The 22,830-nt window shown below is 44.9% G+C and overlaps 1 protein-coding gene across 4 annotated transcripts in view; it reads right to left on the bottom strand.

Annotated features, from left to right (window-relative positions):
* rbfox3a (RNA binding fox-1 homolog 3a) overlaps positions 1-22,830 on the bottom strand; it is a 145,836-nt gene that overhangs the window by 78,606 nt on the left and 44,400 nt on the right. For all 4 annotated transcript variants that reach the window (XM_078103012.1, XM_078103009.1, XM_078103010.1 and 1 more), the window contains exon 2: positions 5,192-5,440. In XM_078103012.1, the coding sequence (XP_077959138.1) occupies positions 5,192-5,440 (249 nt within the window). The remainder of the gene's footprint in view (positions 1-5,191; positions 5,441-22,830) is intronic.

Genomic DNA, 22,830 nt, shown 5'->3' with positions numbered 1-22,830 from the left:
ATCTAAGAAGCTGTTTGGTGAACTCAACTGATAAAGCATGAATTGTGACATTCGACAAATCAGCAGCATTATTTGGTCATTTCAGCATCTTTTAAATCAATTTATTAGAATTATAATCATCTGGGCCATCTGCAACAGGTGAAGCAGCTAAGCGGTTCATTCAGCATGGGTTTAGGACCTAGAGAAGATGCTCTGAACGATCTGTTGCTACCACCATGGAGGAGAGGCCCCCCCTCCTCTCCCTCGGGGGACACGCTGGGGGGAGAGCGCTTTAATTCGGTGTGAACACAGCATTACACAGTATGTGGAATAAGCCTGTTTAGTGTAGCCAACGCACCACAAAGCCCTACAAAGACTAGGTTTCTCCTGCTGATCCCTGCGCCACTGGGATCTCCACTGGAAGACGGCTGTAGTCTTTCATGAAGCTTAGGGTGTAAAATGGAACAACTTCCACATTCAAAGAGCTCAAAGGCCTCCACCACCTTGTGTGAGCAGCCAGGCAGGAAAGAGGAGTAATTACACAAACATTATCATACACAGGCAGCCCGAGCCTCCTCCACTATCGCCACGGAGACAGTGCTGAGCTGTACAGTCTGTTTGTGTGTGTGTACGTGTGTGTCTGCGCGTACAGCATCTACACAACCAAGCCTCCAACGGGTGGCCACACAAAGTGCCACACAAGCAGCCCAAAATGCTGCAAACTCCTCCACCTGATTACGCACCCACTTAGATATCCCAAGTGTGTCGTTACTGTGTTTGTGAGTGTGCATCGCTGTGTGTGTGTGTGTGTGTGCTTTACTTGCTTAGCTCAGCAGTGCCTCTTTCCCGAGCCTATAATTGAAGCTATCAGATGGGATCGCTGCCAGACGGGTAGATTACACACAGTTAGGCCCTCTCTCTCCAGGGATTAGACCAAGACACACACAGACACACACAGAAACAGAAAGACAAGAAAGTAAACTTGACTTCATCTTTAAGCCGTCTCTCTATCCAGGATGTGATCGACACCACGTGTGAAGATTACTACATCAGTGAAACAGCAAGGACCAACAGAGTATCAGAAGTCGATATCTGTGAATACCGGACCACCACCTTTCCCAGCATCCACTTGGAAAAGGTCAAATGTCAACGGGGTTGAGTCAGTAAACAGCCCGAGAAGACGAAGGAGGACCAGCATTTCTGAGACGGGACAGAGGTGTATGTATTTTAAAAGGTAAATATATGACAACATGTTCCCTGAGGTTTCATGACAAGTGATCCAACTGATCCACTGAGGCCAAGAGATGCACCTTCACCAGTTCCAGTGCACAGATAACACTTTGGTGCATTGGCATCAAGACAGGCACCTCTGGATGTGCAATAAAATATGGAATTGTAATCGTAATTTAATATATTTCCACAGCTGCAACTGGTAACTACACAACTTGATATACTACATATACTAAATATTACATTACATGTAGTGTAATGTAATATTTAGTTCAGGCCCACAGTGGTCAGAAGCAACGCTGATGGGGTTTTATATATATTATATGAGGCTTTTAGCAAAGAAACAACACAATATGAAGCGGATATACGGTCTGACAGTAGACTTTATTATAGTAAATGAAGTAAGTGCCTTTTGTATTTTTCTTGTATCCGTATGTCTCCTGACAGTTACAGGCTGTGACTGTAAAAGACTCCCAGTGATGCTGAGTGTACCCTGACTGCCGTCACTGGCAACACGCTCCCGTATCTTCACAGCAGGCTCCATTCTCATCGGCCCTGACTGCTTGAAGGCTCCTCAAATAGAGACAAGAGCAGTCAACGTTGGCGAGGACATCCTTATCCCTGCCTGTGTAATCCTGCGTTCACACCAAAAGTGAAGGGAATTTTTGCCACGCTTTACTCGATCGCGTCTTCTTAGCCGACTAGTTGTAGTTCATTCGCTTCATGCGCGCCGGGGAGGGGGCGTGGCTTATCTCCTAAAGACAGTTATCATCTCCGCTATCCACCATGGGAATAAACATCGTTCTGCTCTGTACTTGTTTTGGAAATGACACAAACGTCGGACACCACCTGACTTCAGTCTGTGTGCCTGTGTGTGTGTCTCAGTTTCATCAAGCCTATCTGAACGCTGATTGGCCTTTGCAAGACTGCGGCGGGCAAAGTTTGCTTCGCCCTTAAAAATGATCTTCCGATGCAACTTTTCTCGTCTGCATTCACTTTGCATGGAATCTACTCGCGCGAATGTCCTTCCCTTTTGGTGCGAAGCGTCTCTGCTGTGTCTCTGTGTGAAGTGTCTCTGCTGTTCTGTGTCGAGCTGCAGCTCCGTGATGTCGCCAGTGGAAATCTGTGTTTGTACGTGTGAATTCATAGTGCGTGCATGTGACACGTGCTGGATCTTAAAATGATAACCTCTTTCCTCCTCATTCTGTGCTGTATATCTTTTGAATCTCATTTTATTTTTGTCTGATGCATGTTTCTCTAAGAAGCTGGTTTTCACTGTTGAGCCCTGAAAAGTTATTCAAGCAGCAAATATGCATGAACTCCTTTAAGGTGGATAACCACACATCATTTGTTTAAAACAAGAAAAGAAAAAAAGTGGTTTGAATATCATTCATAACTGAGTCTTTCCTTTTTTATATCTCATAGGGTACTTCATCACAACGAGGCGTATGAACAGACGGGATGACTGCAATGGGGAAAGATGGAGAAGACATCATCAACGTGTTGGTGGTACCTGTCTGAAGGACCTCACAAGCGCCGTGGCTACACTGTTGCTGTTTGCCCTCAACATCGACTATCCAAAAGAACTGAAATACACAAAGTTGTTCCAAAGGGCCTCATGAACATCATGGAGGACAGTGTTCCTCACTCGTCCATGGTTTGAGAAACAGACTCCATGATGACGAGTTCTTTTTTAATTGTGTGTTTGGCACATTTGAAGTTCTCGTTTTGTTTTGGAGATTACATGATGAGCAGACCGTGGACATCTCAGAGAAGAAAGTATTCCTACCTCAGTACTGTGGTACGGTAAAGGAACCGTGGTACATATACTTAGCCATTTTGATTTCTTCCAGTAAGTGTAATACTGCATGGCTGCTTAATCTGCAACGCGGAACGATTTCCTGTTCACTCAACTGACAAATTGTGATCCTTGTGGCAAAAGCACAATTTGCCATTTTCAGTTTCTGTTTCTACGCTTTCACCTCAGTGCGACATGTTTGTACAGACCTCGCCGTGCTCTGTACATGAGGTCCTCAGCGATCACAGATCAGTCCTTTACATGCACATGTAAGTAAGTGAGTCTATTTTTCTGTTAATATTCACATATTGAGTGGTGTGGGACCAGGATGTCGAACAATGACAACTCGGATTCCAACACATGCTCTCTGCTGATGTGTAAATTGCTAGTGTTGCCAGCAGAGGCAATACAAGCAGCTCCACAAGCCATTTGGTTTTCTGATCTACGTGGGATTTTCCAAAATCAAAAACCCTCCAAACAGACACACCTCCTCTCTCGGACACCAGTTGTGTTGGTGCATCTCTGGTCTCACGTTGATCCTCCTTCATCGCTCGTGTTTTCATGTTGATTAGTTACGGTGGTGGCGGCCGTGGTTTGGCTCAGCTGCAGGGGGACGGAGAAGGCAGTGGCTCGGAGAACGGTGCCAGGAGGAGGCACAATTGGCCTCAGGTGGAATTAATGATGTCTGTATGTTCTGCCTTAAGAAGGAGACATCCTTCACGCGTCAACTAAGGCAACATAAAGATGTGTGAAATAAAGACTGTTAAAATGCTACGCTGTATCCTCGTCTTTCCACGTTCCCCCAAAGGACCGCACGTTAGTTACTTCTTGTTATGAAGTTATAACCACAAGTCAATCTGTACACGTACGACCGCTGCGCGCACACCAGTATGACGCTATATGAAACATTTGTACTGTATGATAATTTAACACCAGCCAAAGCCAAACAGTCTATGTGTACCACCTTTGAACCACCTGACTGCGACAATCCGATGTGGTCACAGGTGCAACAAAGTAGGGGGTAGCTCTTCACCTGTACTGCTGGGTTGATACGATTTAAATATACACTTATCAAAAGAAGACAATTGTTCATTCTGTACACATGACATCCATTGTAGTCTGTCCATCAGGAGAGGGATCCTCCTCTGACGTTCTCCCTGAGGTTTCTTCTCTTTTTTCCCCATGGAAGGGTTTTCATTTTTTGGAGAGTTCTTCCTGTGCCGATGTTTTTGAATTTGCGATTTTGGGCTATACAAAATTAAATTAATAAATTGAAATTAACCAACAACAGTCCCAGAATAAATAAAAAATTAAAACAAATTGCAAACACAGATATATTATAATAATAATCTAGAATTTCCAAATGGACCTTTTTGAGGTGTAGGAAACACACACCACAATAGTTCATTTTGTTTTCAGTTGATTTGGGCTACATTGCCTGGAAGCCTCTTTAGAAATCCTCTTGATTGTCTAGTCTGCTACGTGCAGTCCCTTCCTGCTGTAGGGCCTGGGTCCCCAGCATGTCCGTGTTGCCTCCCAGGTGGGAACAGCCCTTCCTGCTGTAGGGCCTGGGTCCCCAGCATGTCCGTGTTGCCTCCCAGGTGGGAACAGCCCTTCCTGCTGTAGGGCCTGGGTCCCCAGCATGTCCGTGTTGCCTCCCAGGTGGGAACAGCCCTTCCTGCTGTAGGGCCTGGGTCCCCAGCATGTCAGTGTTGCCTCCCAGGTGGGAACAGCCCTTCCTGCTGTAGGGCCTGGGTCCCCAGCATGTCCGTGTTGCCTCCCAGGTGGGAATAGCCCTTCCTGCTGTAGGGCCTGGGTCCCCAGCATGTCAGTGTTGCCTCCCAGGTGGGAACAGCCCTTCCTGCTGTAGGGCCTGGGTCCCCAGCATGTCAGTGTTGCCTCCCAGGTGGGAACAGCCCTTCCTGCTGTAGGGCCTGGGTCCCCAGCATGTCAGGGTTGCCTCCCAGGTGGGAACACCCCTTCCGCTCACAGGTTGGGGGTGGCGGGTTTGTGCTGCTGGAGGCCCAGCTAAAGTTTGAGCTGAAGGACTTTCTGGTAAATCTGACTGGGTGGCGCAGATGATGATCACCAAGAATCACAAAGGATTTACAGGGAAACGGGCTATACGTTTCCATATGATCCATAAGATCATGAAGATCATATGGGTATGAAGGGTAGACTCACCGTTACTGTGTTGGCTGTCAGGGAGGGGGCGTGGCTGTCAGTCCCTGGCTGATTGCTCTGTGTGTGTGTTGCTGTGTACAGCGCCAAGGCGTGCTCGCCCACCGTGCTTGGTCCTGTATAGTCTGCTGGCTGGTGAGCGTGGGGCGTTGCATACTCGGCTGGAATGCCATTCTGTGGTGGAGGGGGGTACTGGGCCGGTGGGAAGGGTTGGGCCATGGCTTCAGGGGGAGCTAGGGCCTCATGGTTGCCCTGCATGGAGAGATAGAAGGAACACAGCACCAGACCAAAAGGTGAAATATCTTATTAATGTTTTGTTAAACCGTATTATACATTCAAATCCATTACTTAATTTAATCTATTTACATTTGATGTCAATAACGACCACACTTTTTTCTTGAATGGCCAAAGCTTTACATCCAAACAAGGTAGGCTGAATTCTGATCAGGGGCTGCATCGTTCCTCAACTCATCAGTTTTGAGAATAAAACCACAGTATTGCCAATAATTGAGTCTCTTTGGCTGTAGTTGAAGTTAGGGCCCTATGGCATTATCTAAAGGTTCTTACAAACTCTGCCTCAGAGGACTGTGTGCGACAATTTTAATTTTGAACTTGCCTCAGAATCCTTTTCTTTTTTATGATTTATGATTTGAACAACTAAGTGGTAGACAAGCATGTCCAAAAACTGAGTTATCACAAATCATTGTTTGTTTGCATTATTTGACAATTTTGCTGAGCCACAGTATTCCTGTTAATAATAATTTCAATCCAACCTGAATCACTAAGCAGATCTTGGCATGATGGGTTTGTCTCCTGAAGCAAAATGTTCGTAATGCCACTAATGTCTCAGTCAACATTCTACGTATACATCCATGGCCAACTGGAGCGTACTTCTTGTAGAAGTCTAACTAAAATCACACTAATCTCCAGCTTTCTCCACTTTGTGATTCTCAAGAACCAGTTTGACTGTTATTTTTTGGACTTAGCAGACGAGGGTTAAAGTTGTTATATACAACTTCGCCAATAAATAATTGTTGTATCCATATAATAATCCATGTTTTTTGTGACTTTTTACCTTTGATCACATGATAGCTCTCTGCAATATCACATATGACCACCTGTTCATATTTACACTGGGTCACATGATGACAAAGTGACCCATTCAGTCTTTAAGGATGATGGAACCAAGGAATTTGGTTGATATTTTATATTTTACGAGAAAACAAGAGGTAGAGAGACATTTACAAAACAGTAGAATGGTAATGGAAATAGCAGCTTTCTAAGCCTCTGGCACTCAAACAGCACACTAGATGTCATCATTCATCCATTTGCACACCGTCATACAAGGTGCCACCTTATTATCAGGAGCTATTCTAAATGCTCATTCACTAGTGTTGTTACCTCCGACCCCCCTGCTTCGAAGCTTGTGTCGAAATATGAACCAGTGCAAGGCGAAGCAAACGTATCGGTGCTCGGTTCGTTCGCTGCTGATCACGTGATCAGTGACGTCCGAAGCTTCGGTCCGGCTCACAGTCACGTGACCGCTTCGATTTCATTCAAATGGGCTGGAAACAGGGTTCGGGCTTGTCGGTTTGATACAGTCAAAGTCAGTGTTGTTGTAGTAGTCGTAGTAGTAGTAGTAGTAGTGGTAGTACTAGTAGTAGTAGTGGTAGTACTAGTAGTAGTAGCAGCAAAGAGCAAATTTCCAATGGAAGCTGTGGCAAAGAGAGGTCGCTCCGAGATGTGGGAGCACTTCAATTTGATTTCCTCTAACAAGGTTGGCAATAGGCAGGCAAAGTCTGTCATTTGTATTGTGTTTATTTTTATTGTGGAGACCACCAGATATTTGGCTGAACCAAACGTTCCACGAAGTGAAGACCCGCTAAATTATTGGGTCAATATTTGTCTATTTGTGTCAGCACGTAATCTTATGAGCATTCCTGCCTCATGGTGCCGTGTGAGCGTGTTTTTTCTAAGGCAGGGGAAACAGGATCTACAAAAAGAAAACGACTCAACCCCAATACTGTGGCAAAATTGTGTTTCTCAATAAAATCAATAATAATGTCCCATCCCACGTGTCCACAAGCACCTCAATATCCTCTCATAAGAAACCTGTCCAAAAGCACAATCACTTCCCACATTCCCCATTAAACATTTGCACTATAGGTTTTCAACAGCAGAGGTCATAGAGTTTGCGATACATTGAATGAATGAAGCTTTTTCCGTTACAATTGGCTGGAAAGCTTCACTGGTTCAGAAAGCTTCACTTTGCCATCACTATCATTCACACATTCATACATAGATAGCAAAGTCTTTGGGAGTAAACAACATCAACATGAGAAATGGTGGTACCCCATCAGCATTAACTGCAGATCTTCTGAATAGCTACCTCTTTCGGACCATCAGGCCGCGCCTCAGAAGGAGGCACGGCCTGAGCTAAAGAGCCCAGGGAGGAAAACAAGGCGGCACTGTACTCTAGTCAGAGATATGTTGAATGCCAACGTCTAGTACAGCAGTCCTCAACCTTTTTTGTTTCCTGTCGTGGCGGATAAACACAACAAAATAAAATTACCGTACCTAGAATTACAGTATGCAATAAACCTGTATTTAAGTACCACACTGTCTGTTAAATGAAGCTTTCCAGTTTTGGGTGCTTCTTTGTCTCCTCAGGGCCCTTCTTCCCTTTTTCAAAGCAGCTCTCCAAACATGTGGTTTTTTTTGCTAATTTTCGCTAGCTTGCGGGCTAAAGTTTTGCTGTAATTATTAAGTAACCGAGGAAAATTTGCCTAAAGGTGCCTAGAGTTACAAGCGCAATCTGGTAATTTTTCAAAATAGTGAAAAAAACAATAGTGATTTATTCTTTCTGTGCAGCCCGGTAGCAAATGGCCACGGGATCGGTACCGGTGCTCGGCCCACTGGTTGGGGACGACTGCACTGATGTAGTATATATATTGGCGAGTGACTGTTAAGCAGTATTAAGACAATCACAAGCAAGCACAACATACAATGCCAACTCTTTTTTCTCGGACTAAGATGAAAATAAAGCAGTCGCCATATTGATTTCTTGAGATGGAATCTGTTGGGTTAGATGTATGGTGCTCCCTTTACTCACTGTTGTAACTGGGGGACCTGGATTTCCTTTACCCACTGTTGTAACTGGGGGGACCTGGATTTCCTTTACCCACTGTTGTAAGTGGGGGGGGCCTGGGTCCTCTTTACTCACTGTTGTAAGTGGGGGGACCTGGGTCCTCTTTACCCACTGTTGTAAGTGGGGGGACCTGGGTCCTCTTTACTCACTGTTGTAAGTGGGGGGACCTGGGTCCTCTTTACTCACTGTTGTAACTGTGGGGGGACCTGGGTTCCTTTTACTCACTGTTGTAAGTGGGGGGGCCTGGGTTCCCTTTACTCACTGTTGTAAGTGTGGGGGGACCTGGGTTCACTTTACTCACTGTTGTAAGTGTGGGGGGACCTGGGTTCCCTTTACTCACTGTTGTAAGTGGGGGGACCTGGGTCCTCTTTACTCACTGTTGTAAGTGGGGGGACCTGGGTCCTCTTTACTCACTGTTGTAACTGTGGGGGGACCTGGGTTCCTTTTACTCACTGTTGTAAGTGGGGGGGCCTGGGTTCCCTTTACTCACTGTTGTAAGTGTGGGGGGACCTGGGTTCACTTTACTCACTGTTGTAAGTGTGGGGGGACCTGGGTTCCCTTTACTCACTGTTGTAAGTGTGGGGGGACCTGGGTTCACTTTACTCACTGTTGTAAGTGTGGGGGGACCTGGGTTCACTTTACTCACTGTTGTAAGTGTGGGGGGACCTGGGTTCACTTTACTCACTGTTGTAACTGTGGGGGGACCTGGGTTCCTTTTACTCACTGTTGTAAGTGGGGGGGCCTGGGTTCCCTTTACTCACTGTTGTAAGTGTGGGGGGACCTGGGTTCACTTTACTCACTGTTGTAAGTGTGGGGGGACCTGGGTTCCCTTTACTCACTGTTGTAAGTGTGGGGGGACCTGGGTTCACTTTACTCACTGTTGTAAGTGTGGGGGGACCTGGGTTCACTTTACTCACTGTTGTAAGTGTGGGGGGACCTGGGTTCACTTTACTCACTGTTGTAAGTGTGGGGGGACCTGGGTTCACTTTACTCACTGTTGTAAGTGTGGGGGGACCTGGGTTCACTTTACTCACTGTTGTAAGTGTGGGGGGACCTGGGTTCACTTTACTCACTGTTGTAAGTGGGGGGACCTGGATTTCCGGTACCCACTGTTGTAACTGGGGGGACCTGGGTTCCCTTTACTCACTGTTGTAAGTGTGGGGGGACCTGGGTTCACTTTAACCCTATCTGCGCCTATCTGTTCGCATGTAAGGGTGTGTGTGTGTGTGCGTGTGTTTGAACATGTTTTTGCGTGTCTGTGCATGTGTGCATGTGCGTGTGTTTGCACACACTGGGATCGTCGTGGCGCAGGGGGTAGAGAGGGTGTGCTGGGAACCACAAGGTTGGTGGTTTGAGTCCCGGCTGGCCCATGTCCCATGTTGAAGTGTCCCTGAGCAAGACACCTAACCCCTAATTGCTCCCCGGGCAAAATGTAAGAGCCATGGGTTTAAAGTGTAATGTAAGTCGCTTTGGATAAAAGCGTCCGCTAAATGACCTGTAATGTAACGTAAAGGCATTGTGCAGGTATGTGAGTAGGTGTGCCTGCGCATGTGTGTCTGAGATTGTTTGATCAGCCTCAGTGGCTCTCGGCCCCCATTGTCATTAGTTGTCTCTGTCAACGTGGAACAATAAAGTTGTGGTGATGGGAGAGTAAAGGACCCACACAGTTTCTCAATGGCTCGATCTCAAACACACGCGCACAATATTTTGAGATTTTTGTGTGAGGCCTCTACTTAAGTGGGTTCTTGCCATCATCTTCAGTGCATCTGTATCACATCTCTGCAAACTCCATCTATCAAGATCATTACAAAGTATCACCCTCACACATGTACACAGACACACAGGGCGGTGTAGCTGCAGGGGCCCAGCAGAAAGCTGGGTAATGGTTAGTAAAGGTGGAGAGAAGCCCTGGGCTTCTTCAGAAAATGGATGAAGAGAAGGGAATCAATATTAGACACACTGCTGCTGTGCAAGAATATGTGTGTGTGTTTGTGTGTGTGTGTGTGGGAGAGAGAAATAGAGAAAGAGAAACCGTGTGAATGTTTTATTTACTCTGCAATGAATGAACCAATGAATACACACATTTACATTGATCTGTAAGTGAGCCTTTTGATCCCCTAACATGTTGCCTTCTTCTGCCATATATAAGGAATCACAGCACAGTTCATCCAAAAAGTCTTTCTTCCTATAAGGTTATTTTTTAGAAACTGATTATGGAACACTTCTTATTGGTTGGTATTCATTTTTTCTCCTAATAAATGGATGGAGCGTTTGGTCAAATGAATCCATGTTGCTGCAGATTGGAGCTTTCTGTCTTGCATCATTGGTGTACAATGTGTTTTTAATTATATTCACGGTAGACCCCTTTCCCTGTGTTCTTGCCATGTGCTGTTACCCCGGTTCATTATCTGCTGACACCAGAAACACAGCTCTCTTTTGACCACAAGAACATTTTCTAATGTTTGCTGCAGTAAAGCAAAGAATGACCATTTATTCCATGAAATAAACATTGTACTAGTCAGAGCTCTGTGACAGCTGCACTCTATTACCGCGCTGGAATCCACCGGTCAATCTTTGTTCCTACCCTCACCATGAAGGATGGGTCATGACCCAAAGAACTAGGTCACGGGTACAAGCGGCCAAATGGGTTTCCTCAGGAGAGTGGCTGGCGTCTCCCTTAGGGATAGGGTGAAAAGCTCAGCCATTCCTGAGGAGCTCGGAGTAGAGCCGCTGCTCCTTTGCGTCGAAAAGAGCCAGTTGAGGTGGTTTGGGCATCTGGTGAGGATGCCCCCTGGGCGCCTCTCAGGGAGGTGTTCCAGGCACGGCCAGCTGGGAAGAGGCCCCGGTGAAGACCCAGGACTAGGTTGAGAGGAGTCAGTATACTTTACTCACAACTGACTGGACGGGACAAAACGTGAAAAAGGGGCAACTGGAAAAAGATACCATGGACATGATGTTCCACTAAATTAATGAAATTGAACAAAAGGGTCACTTAATGGTCTGCTTAGAAAGAGGGTGTGTCGGTGGATGGTCAAACCTCCACACATGACCACTCCACGAGTCCCGTGTGAAGATAAAAGTCAACATGTCAGATGACACGTTACAATGTCTAGTTTCATGAGTCACACAATTTGTAATCAAACAAGTTCCAGGATATCCAACACGCTCCTTTTCTAGCCCTAACCAAGAGGTTTGGCTTGCAAACAAAAATGTATTGGTCTTGAGAACTCATGTAAAGTTGTACACGTTTATTGTTGTGTACTCCTACAAACGTTCAGCAGCAATCAGTGCACAGCCTATAGGCATGACCACTCACTGTGCATCCTGAGCTGCACAGTGAGTGGTGACGTGGAGAGAACGCTTACCTATTGTAGTTATAGGTATACACATTGTATGAGAGACGCCTGAACTACACCAGAATTTACAAATTTGAATCGTGGATGCATGAGCTCACTATTCTTTGGGGATTTAATATCAGAAGAATTAACATTTCAATAACCAAGTATTTTCTTATTTAAAATGACGATTTGCATTATAGTATGTCCATCCCATCATGGTGTGTACGTATTTGTCAAAGTTGGAGATAGAAAGAGAAAAAGAGAGCGAGAGCTTCATACATGGGCCTAATGTTCAGATAGAGTTGGACTCATCAGACATTGCGCTCCACTGAGCCAAAGGGAAATAAACTCAATGAGTAAAAGCTGGAGGACTGAGAGAGGGAGCGGGATGGAGAGGCGGGGGGATGAGGCAGAGAGATAGATGGAAGGATGGAGGGAGAGAGGGATGGATAGTATGATTTAGCTGATAGGAGAAATCATTTACCAGCGCAATTTGTCGACAAGGATCTGGGGATGTCTCAGTGTGTCAGCGCCTCAGTCACTTTGATGGATGATGGAAGTTCACTGACTTTAGCACTCTCTCTTTCTTGCTCTGCCTCTGGCTCTCTCTTACTCTCTTTTTGCCTCAGCCTCAATTCCTCCTCACTCTCTTCTGCCTCAAACCCCAGCAGGGCGAAGCCATCTCAATCTTAGTGTGTGACCACGGGCATATTTGTGTGTGTGTGTGTGTGTGTGTGTGTGCGCACTTACACACAGGGAGATGTATCACACATCAGCTCATGATTTAGGCATATAAAAACATGGCTCCAGGTAACACCCTCCCCCTGCGCTCCTACTCCACACACTGCGCTGCCATTATTTAACTTGACTGTCTTTGGTCATGTGTGTGTTCGGGGTGTGAAGGGACCAGGTGGGGCTATCCGTCAGCTCAGGGTTTATTGATGCTGCCATGCAGGGAGGCCTATCGATGAGGCTCCTGGTTTTAGTGAATCAAGACTGGCCCCGGGCAACATCTCCACCCTGCATGGACTTTGAGATAAACAATAGGAGAAGGTAATCAGGACCTTCTGATTTCTGTTTGGTGTCAGAAAACTCAACACAACAGCATGAAATGTGGTTCGCTCCATCTGTCGAGATAAGGGTGGCCTTTGAAATAATACAGCATGTGTATTCAGCGTTTCTGCCATTACGTGGCCTCACCAAAAGCCATTATTCTCTCCTCCAAGGAACGTTTGAAAGAAGAACTTTGGCGGAGAAACTAGAGGCCAACCTGACCTCACAATCAGACAACGGACTGCGTGAAAGGGAAGGCACACATACAAAGCTTCTGTAGAGGAAGGTTTGGCTAGCTGGATGCAGTTTTGCTTATCATGCTTGCTTTTCAAATCAACGGGCACCGATCGGTATCATGGACAGATACCGGAGTAAGGGAAAAAACATTTAGTAACAATACGGAAACGAGACACACAGATAACTCTGTCAAGCTGCCTGTTAGGTTAACATCAGCTGGACGACGGACACGGAGGAAACACGGTGATGAAAACAGGCCCATTTTGTCCAAAATAACTGATCGTGTGAAGTTTTGTGGGGATTTTGAGTTGGTCTTTCCATAACACACTGTTTGGGTGTTTCCCCAACAGTCTACGTTCATAGTGGCATCTTAATGTACATATATATATATATATATATATATATATATATATATATATATATATATATAATTAAATGCACTTAATTGTATGAATAAGATGTTAAATATTGAACTGCAAAGTAATAATAAGTAATAATGTAGTAAAGTAATAATAAAGTAATCTTTTTTTTTGCATTGAATCATACTGTGATGTTTGCTTACCGTACCAAATAAAAAATGCCACCAGCCGCCACAGATCACCACCATCCATTTCCATGCATGGGGACACCAACTTCTATACCGCTACTGGAAACCGCTACGGTCAGACTGATTGATTGTTTTAAATTTGAAACCACACTAATATGTCATATATATTCATCATCGTCATCGGTTGGAGGAAAAGATTATCAGAAGGTAGAAGGAGAGCCTCATACTCCCCTTAACGGGAAAGAGACGGACGAAGTGAGGACTAAATGTAGTGAAAGTAGAGACAAGAGGGAGAATGTCAACTTCTATTAAAAGTTCTATCCTCATCTCTGTAAGGGATGGATTGGTTACCTTGGTGTGTGTGTCTGTCCCTGTGAGAGGGTTTCAATGGACATCTTTCCATGGAGGTTTGTCCACATGGCTGAGATGACGTATGATGATTATCAAACAGACTTCTGGGCCCTTTTCCTCGTACGTGGTTCAACTAAGTCGATCAAATGCTCCATTATCCAGCTCAAAATAAGGATATGATTGACATCAGACTATCTGAGTTCCTCGAAGGCGGATCGGCGCTCAAACCGTCTCGTTAGTTTGAACCAGATGTCATCAGAATAATCGATTTTTTAACAGTATAACGGCAAATAAACTTAAAGGAAGAGCGTCTTTTTTTTCCGCTGACGAGCAGATGATCATGAACACATATGAGGAGATAATATGTGTATTTGAATCATTTCTGTCAGACAGGTGATGTGACGTTTGGTGATAAATTAACCAGACTGAAAACATTACGTCGCAACTGGTTCGACGTTTCCTAAAAAAGAAACAAACAATAAACTCACGAAATCCGGGATTTCAAAGCTTGTCCAGCTGTCCAGCAACGTTTGTCACATGTAATGCAGACAGAGAGCTACAGACAGAATTTAAAGGCAGTTATACTTATAGTTATAATTACTATAATTATAATTAATTTAATCAAACATTGAAATGAAAGGTATGTCTTGACATGACAGTCTGGTGAGATATATTATCAGTGTAATGCTGCTTATGCTTCGACTCTGGCAGTAAAAAAAAGATATGTGTGTGTGTCGTTATAGATATTATTATGCACAACATTGATTTATCTCATTTACAAAATTTGCAGCATAACGGCAAGAAAAAGCAGAGGGACAGGGAATATATCCTTTTATTTACAGCACCTGCCCCAAAATGTCTGCACGTGCTTGCAGAGCGGAGAGTGAGATGTAGAGTTTCACCATGTAGACTGGACCCGATCACAGCACGGTACCAGTGTTACACAGAGGTGTCGACAACGTTTTATCTCATAATTTAGACTTTCTATCCCCTTTCTTTAGTGCGGAAATGGGCTTCTATCGTGCGAATGCATCACTCCAGCCAATCCAAAGGTTGGTTTGTAACCAATCAGGTGTAGAGACCATGGTGACTGGCTCCGCCCCCTTACTGTCAAAAAGAACAATAGTGGGCGTGCAGAAAACACCTTCGATTCGCCTCGCATTCGTCTGGCATGAGACGGCACGACGCCGCGCATCAACCTGATCTGCGCTCTCGCATCTGGACAGTGATTTGCCGCCATAGATGTCGCATGTGTACAGACTGTAAAGCCCTCTGAGGCAAATTTGTAGTTTGCGTTTTTGGGCTCCACAAAATAAAATGAATTGAATTGAATTCTTCTCAAGTTGAACAAAGGTGTGGGAGCCTGAGAGGGAATCCCCCTTACTCCACAGCAGGGGGGCATTTCATCCTTGTATCTCATGGAAGCAAGATGATAGCTGTGGTATTGTCACAATGTCCTGACAGTGATGAGAAGGAAAAGAGGAAACCGTTCTCATCACTGACACATATATGAATGTTTCACACCGTTACAGCCTTGGCTGCAAAACGCACTAATCTGTTTGTTCTCCGTACTCAACTCCAAAGTTATGCAAATCAGTCCAGAAGATGTGCACACGGCGGTGCTACGTACACTTTTTTCATAGAAGCTGAAAGCTGACAAAAAAAAAAGAGACACCAAATCTTCCGGCCAGACGACGCTGAATCAAATGATGTCACATTCCAGGTCATTTAGCGGACGCTTTTATCCAAAGCGACTTACACTTTTAACCCGTGGCTTCTTACATTTTGGCCCGGGGAGCCATTAGGGGTTCGGTGTCTCGCTCAGGGACACTTGGACCTTCTCTGCCGCTGCACCAAACCGCATGATGTCCTCCATCTTCTATAGTAGTTTATCTTCACTCATCAACGTGAAGCTCTCCATGATTACTGTCCACACACTCTGGTTTACCCCGGAATCTCCATGTTCTGGAGAACTTATAGTGCTGTTAGTGATTTATTTTTAGGCGATTAATTCCAAGGCCTTTGGAGTTATTATATTAGATAAGGTTATATAGATTTATTTCTTCACCAGTAACATGAATAGATGTTTAAAGATCAGAACACAGGGGTCCCCCTTTATCCCGACAGGGTAGTTCCAGAGTTATTACACTTTTTATCAGGTTATGCCATTTTCAGAGTAGAGGCCAAAAAACATGCTTAAAACATGCGTGTTGGGAGCATGTACAAACAGCTTTGACATTTTTGTTACCCAGGCTCATGTTTCCAGAAATATGTGGCGTTGTTTGATTATGTTTTTCTCTTGAGGTTCATTTTTATTGTTGGTTTAATCCACAGTGGAGCTTTTTAGGCAGGAGCAGGTTCGGTTTGTAAAACAGTGCTAGTGAAGACCGGTCGTCAGTGGGCTGGTCGTGCAAATGCTTGAACAAGTCTAATCTTCATGAGGTTCTGGAGGAACGTGCTCAAACAGTCAGGAAAACGCTGTAGGTGAACCCCCGTTTTCAGCTGGGTTTTGTCCCATTCGTGTTCGCTCACAGTGGCCTTTAATAAATGTTAGTTAACTAAAACTGTCTGTTCTCCCTCCCAAGGGGGGGCCGCTGCACCAACACCCCCATCGTCTGACAGCCACACACAGCACTCATCTAGTACCAAGCTAAGAACGCCCACAGGTCATATAATCATTAGGCAAAATACTGTCATGAAAGAGCCTCCGTCTGTTCGTGGTATAATAGAGTCATGAAGTTAAATACGCGCTAATTCTCTACTTGCTTTAATTAGAGGGAATGTGCACGCTGCCTCTGCAGACAAGAGACAGGGACGACGGATGACAAGGGAGCAGAGGAGGAAATTAAAATTGTGTGTTTATTGTTCCTCTTTAAGTCTGCATCATCATCATCATCATCATCATCATCATCAACAACAACAACAACATGAGAGCGGTCACGGCTCAGCCGATCCGCAGACTTGACCCCAGAGGATTCTCCTACTACGAATACCTGTGTGTGGGACCCAGGCGCTGCGAGTGACTTATGCATGAGTGTGAGAGCTTCACACACACGCACACACACACACACACACACACAACACACACACGCACACACACACAACACACACACACACACACACACACACATGCACATACAACACAGAGAGGCAACGGAATCTAATTTAACACTCGGCTGAGCAGAGATTGGCCGACCAGTCCCTCCCCGGCCAAGCAGGGACACTCCACCAACCAGCTCAGTGTGTGTGTGAGTGTGTGAGTGTGTGTGTGTGTGTGAGGAGGGCTGTAGAACACAAAGCCGGCGCGCGGCGGAATAAGAAAGAGGACTGGTGTTGATGGAGGACAGCGCCGCAGGCTGCTTATGATTCAGAGCGGGTCGCAGGTCCGCTGGCTGCCAGCTCCCTCTAGGCCCACTACACGATATTCACTAACCCCCATAACAACGGCAAACATATGTAAATCGGCCCGCGTGCCCGATCCAATCAGACCCGGGCGTGGAGCCATCCACACCAGCAGCACCATAAAGACACACTTTTCTTTTCTAATTTCAAGAAGTCGTGCACAGCTTAGTGGTCCGGTGGTCATGTGTTAGCCACCGATTGTAGGACATACGATCGATCTACACCTGGGACCATGTTACCATGTCCACACCGTCCATATCCGGACCCAGAGGCCGTCCCATCCAGACCCGGACCAAAAGACGGTTGTGATTTAAACGTGACAGCGCACTTTTCGACCGGCGCAGCTTTGGTCGTCTTTACGGTGGCGCCTTAAAGCCCCGACCAATTGCATTGGAGTTTATCCATCCCACGTGATGCTACTCGACCAATCGAGCCTTTGCATTCCAGGCAGGACGATATCGCCGACGCGTGAGACGGAGAAAACGAGAGGACGCTGAGAATGAGGAACAAATAGCGCTCTGAGACAAATGGACAACGAAAGTAGAGCATTTAATCCATGATGGACGGACGGGTTTCTGTTCATACTTCCCACTGCAGCACTAAACCAGTGTCTCTTAAACTCAGAACCAGTTGAAACACCATCATGTGGCTCATTGAGCTCCTCCACGTGAGGAGGAGAACCTGATGCATTAAGACCAGGTTTAACCAGCCTGATCTCCAAAACCTCTTCGGAAAAATGTATAGGAAAATCTTGAAGATACAAATTCGTAGTGATACATACTAAATAAATATGGACTGCAACTGATGACGTCACCCTGTTCAAAGTGAACGGGGACCTGCACCCCATAAACACACTTTGTGAAGTCTGACCATGTCAAATAAACGTGTTATGATTGCGTTTTTAACGAGAAATCAATGTTAACTTGTAAGAATAGAAAACTAACCTTAACCCCCTCAAAACATCCAACATGGCGGAGAGACGTTCACTCAGGGGGCGTGGTTAACCACCGCCAGTTCCTATGTATTGTTACCAATTTGTATGTTCAAGATTTTCGTATACATTTTTACGAACAGGTTTTGGAGATCACGTTGGGTTTAACACATATATATATATATATTCTATTAAACTGTTTAGATATATTATTTATAATTTGCTGAGACTGTCAAGTCCAAATGTGAAATTCAAGCTTATCTTCTTTTACTTTTTTCTGAGTTGAAGCACTTCATTTAACACATTTTATTAGTTTTTTTTAAAATGCATGCCTACTTTTACTTAGTTAATTGAGAGAACATTATTTATATTGGCAGTCACACATATATGTTCAGTTCTTTGTTACGTGACAATAGATATTGTCAAAAGAGTTTTAGAATTGATGAAATTTTGATACAACCTGAATTTGCTTCCAGAAATGTTCTCTAACTGGACCTCGTCACATTTTAGTTGAATACCCCTGATTTAGCAGATCATCCACTTGTCACAGTAGACCGGTTTCACACTCTCCTGGTGTCATTATGAGGAGGCAGTGGGAATCAGCGGGGCCCTAAGTGTATCGTAATCAGAGATAACGGCACCCCGATAACTGTCTCTGCTGCTTCCCTTTGGGACTCAAGCAGATACCATCAGCCGCTCTCGTCCCCGGAATGACTCGCCTCATTCTCTGTGCGCCTGCTCAGGTAAATTGAAATGTCGTTATTTGTTTTTCGTTCTTTAATACGTGGAAGGGCCGCAGGGTTCCAGACAACAGGACTGCTGTGCAGATAGCATCAGCTGACCTGCCGGGCACCTGCATGCACGCTGTATCGACTATCAGCCACAGCCACTGAAAACCAGCAGGCTAAGTGACTCCAACCGGTCTGTGGAGACCAAAGAGGATCAGGTGAGAGCGCTTTGGACGGGGGGCTGTGTCGATAGTCAACAATCGAGGCAGTGCTGATGCAGTTGAATAAGAGAGCAAAGGGAGAAATCGAGCTCTCTGAATCGCAAAGGTTCAATTAGGACGAAGAGTCGCTGATCTGTGTTTCATTTGGAAAGAAGGAGTGAGATGAACTATGCCGCTGGGATCGCTGGCAAACACAGTAATGACACTGACACAAATGAATACGATACCTCTGCATTTCTAATCCTGGTGGTTTAACTGATCATGTTTCATTTAGTCACTTGTTCCCATGCGGCGGCCTTCCGGAGGCTCTTTGGCCGGCGACCAGTTGGGAACATTCCTGTTGTCAGAGAGACTCGATTAAAAACAACAATCTGATTTGTAGGTTTCTGACTTCAAACTTCATAGAATCTGTGAAAGGCAGTAAAGATTTCGACTATAACCAATATTTCACTAAAGCAAATATGAATGCATCAAATGTATGAAATAGTCATGACCTTATAGTGCTTCAACAAGTTGCTCTGCGTGAGAAGCACATTCACTTACACACATTAGATAAAAACAGCTACAGATGAAAGGTGCAGTGGCATCCACCAAAATAACGTAAATCACAGTTTTCATAATCACTGCTACTCCTGGTGGCAAAATGAAAACGGCATTTTGGACTCTAAATGGACTGTACTTGTGTAGCGTCTTTCTAGTCTTCCGACTACTCAAAGCGCTTTAACACTACATGACATCATTCACCCATTCACACACGGAGCCACCTGCCCATCAGTAACTACCATTCACACACTGTCTGGGATGGAACCAGCAACCCGCTGCCTGGAGACGACGGTGCTCCACACTCACCCACAGTCGCCCATTTTGACCATCAATGCAGAAATCGCAACACATCAATAGAGCAAACCCAAACCTAATTCAAGGAGCACTTAGAAATAGAGCTAGGATTATTCCAAGAACAAGATGGAAGCTTTTTATCTCCTGGATATATAAATAGGAAACTGTTTGTTATGTTTCTATTGCTATTTCTACTTTCTATTGACACGTGTCAATGCGTGTTTACAGCTTACCCTGCTGCCCTTTTGGGGCCAAAATTATAGTCTGACTATTTGGACATTTAAAGAAGTTAGTCCAGATCAGAGTGCTCCTGCCCACGAGAGGCCCAATAGAGAGATATGGTTGGAAAAAAGGGATGAGACCATGGATGTCAGCCGAGGTACGAAAAGTAGTTCAGAATGGAACACGTTTGTTCCTCTACAGATGTAATGGTTGGATGACAATGGAATTTCTATAACCACAATAAGTCAACAATGAAATAGCGGTTACCAGTTAGTGATCTGACGCGATCAAAATAATAGCTTAGCAGCTAACAGGATGGGTCAGAGGAGAATGAGACTTCTATATAATTGGATGTACTTGCCCACATCTGTATTCCACCCTGTGGTTCCCACCAATCCATGTACGTGATCAATGTACCTGCCCCGCGGGCTGCTGCTGGATATGCTGATCAATTAAGAATCCAGGCGTAAACAGAGAAAGGATGGGTATGCAAGTGAGCTGACTCAAGTCAAACCGCCACATGGGAACCGGTGGCCTGATCAATTTATCGATGGCCAATTTAGTCCCCTTCTTTACTGACGGCCATGATCATTGGGCTGGATTGGGTTGGATTAAATAGATTTTAGTTAAGAATAGAAAGATATCACACCTGGGCAGAACATAAAAAAACTGAAGCAATAACTACCGAATAACACAGTTGATGAATTGTGAATGGCCTATTTCTGCATGTTGTATTTCAAAGAAAGCATGCAGGAAAAGTAAGCAAATGACGGACACAGCACAAGGGAAAAGATTTACAGGAACACACACACACACACTCATATACAGAGACGTAGCACAAAAGGCCTCTTAATGCATCACAGAAGTGATGGCAGGTACCTGGCACAGTAAATAAAAATACAATTTCCCCAAGTCCTGCAGCATACAACCTAACACGCATGCACACACAGACACACACACACACACACTTCACCCCTTCATTCACCCATTGCTCAATTCTTCCAGAATGGCCCTATAGTTTCCTGTAATAAAGGGGGAGTGAGATGCCTATTTAATCTCCATGCCATTCCCCAGTCCGCTCCCCAAAGCCTGCCTGTCACACACGCAGTGTTTTATTACTCACACTAGAGAAAGGTTGGAGTGACGGGTGGAAGACTTCAGATGAAAGAACAGAACCAACCAAAGTTGGGTCGACAACAAACCAACAAACCTTTTCTCTGATGAACCCTCAGCTTGAGCTTTGTTTTGTTATATATGTATATTGACTAGCGATCAGATCAACGAGGGCCGGACAGGAAACAGAGACTTGGTCTTTCCTCTCCTGGTCTCCTCCCGAGTGTTTACAAAATGAAATCTTCTTGTTTCATTTTTCCGTTATCACAACCTGTGTCTGACACGGATCAGGGTTCCTTTACTCAGAGGATTGACGGTTAGATCCCCACCTCAACTAGACCATGACAATGTGTCCTTGTGCGAGACACTCACTCATTCCCTGTGTGACTGTCCTGATGGGCAGGTGGCACTGTGTCTGCAGTGAGTCAATGAGTGTGAATGGGCCAATGATGACATATAATGTTGTATCACGGTTGGAAGAGAAATACAAGCACCGTCCATGTATCACAAATTCTGTTTCCACATGGACAACACTGCATTCACATGATGCATGGGCTGCATTGTGGCCACAGAAAGCAATGAACGGAATTGTTCTCTAATAGAATTATTGGTAGGATGAAATGTGGGCTGCTGCAGCGTACCAGTTGTTTTGTTACTTTGATTCTTTCTGATTCACCAGAATGTAGGAAGCAAAGTGTACTTCCTGAACTTTAGCGCTATACAAGTTCAGTCCATTTACCATTTCTTTAAGGTCTGAAGGGTGGTATTAGGGTTCCTTTGGTGAAGCTCCCTGGCTGCCAGAAAGTGACAAACAATCTCACATCTCATTACATTGGTTTGCTGGAATGGATTCTGAATAGTTTACAGATATGGACCAATACGAGGCTTTCTATCCCGACTAGTGTTTGTGCCCTTTCTTCACTCGTTTAAAGCCCCTGTGGGTGGAACAATGTTATGCTGGAATGATTTAAAAGGATTTAGATGGCTACTATGTAATGATACAGAGAAAATGAAACTGCAGATTTTCAGTACTTTCTGCTGTACTATCTTCTCCAACACTCCAACATTACCAGTCAGCGATAGTTGCTTTATTGACAGCAGTGCACCTGAGGAGTAAATTACCAGCACGATACACCAGGATGTGCCAATACATTTTGAGCAATTTGTTGCTGCTTAGAAACATACAAACGCCTTCTCTGCTATCGCTGTTGTTTTAACTTAAATACAAATTCTTGTGATTTTCTTCATTTAACTCCAAAGAACCACTTGAGCACAGTCGAGCACCCCTGAAACTCCCCTTAGGGAAACCATGAACAGCTCGGGGGGATTCCCCAAAAAAGAGTCACATTTAGCACATTTTTCTGTCGCACTGAGCGACTTGTGAGGTCAAGTGTGTCACAGAGGGCCTTTCTGTCAGGAACCAAAGAACAAACCTCCCTGCCATGTTTACCCACTTCAACGTTTTCCATTGTCGCTTCCTACGCTTCCCGTTACCCTGTAAAAATCCCAAAATA

The sequence above is a fragment of the Gasterosteus aculeatus genome, chromosome 5 (genome assembly GCF_964276395.1).
Source record: "Gasterosteus aculeatus chromosome 5, fGasAcu3.hap1.1, whole genome shotgun sequence".
Lineage (NCBI taxonomy): Eukaryota > Metazoa > Chordata > Actinopteri > Perciformes > Gasterosteidae > Gasterosteus > Gasterosteus aculeatus.
This window is presented reverse-complemented; position numbering and strand designations above follow the sequence as displayed.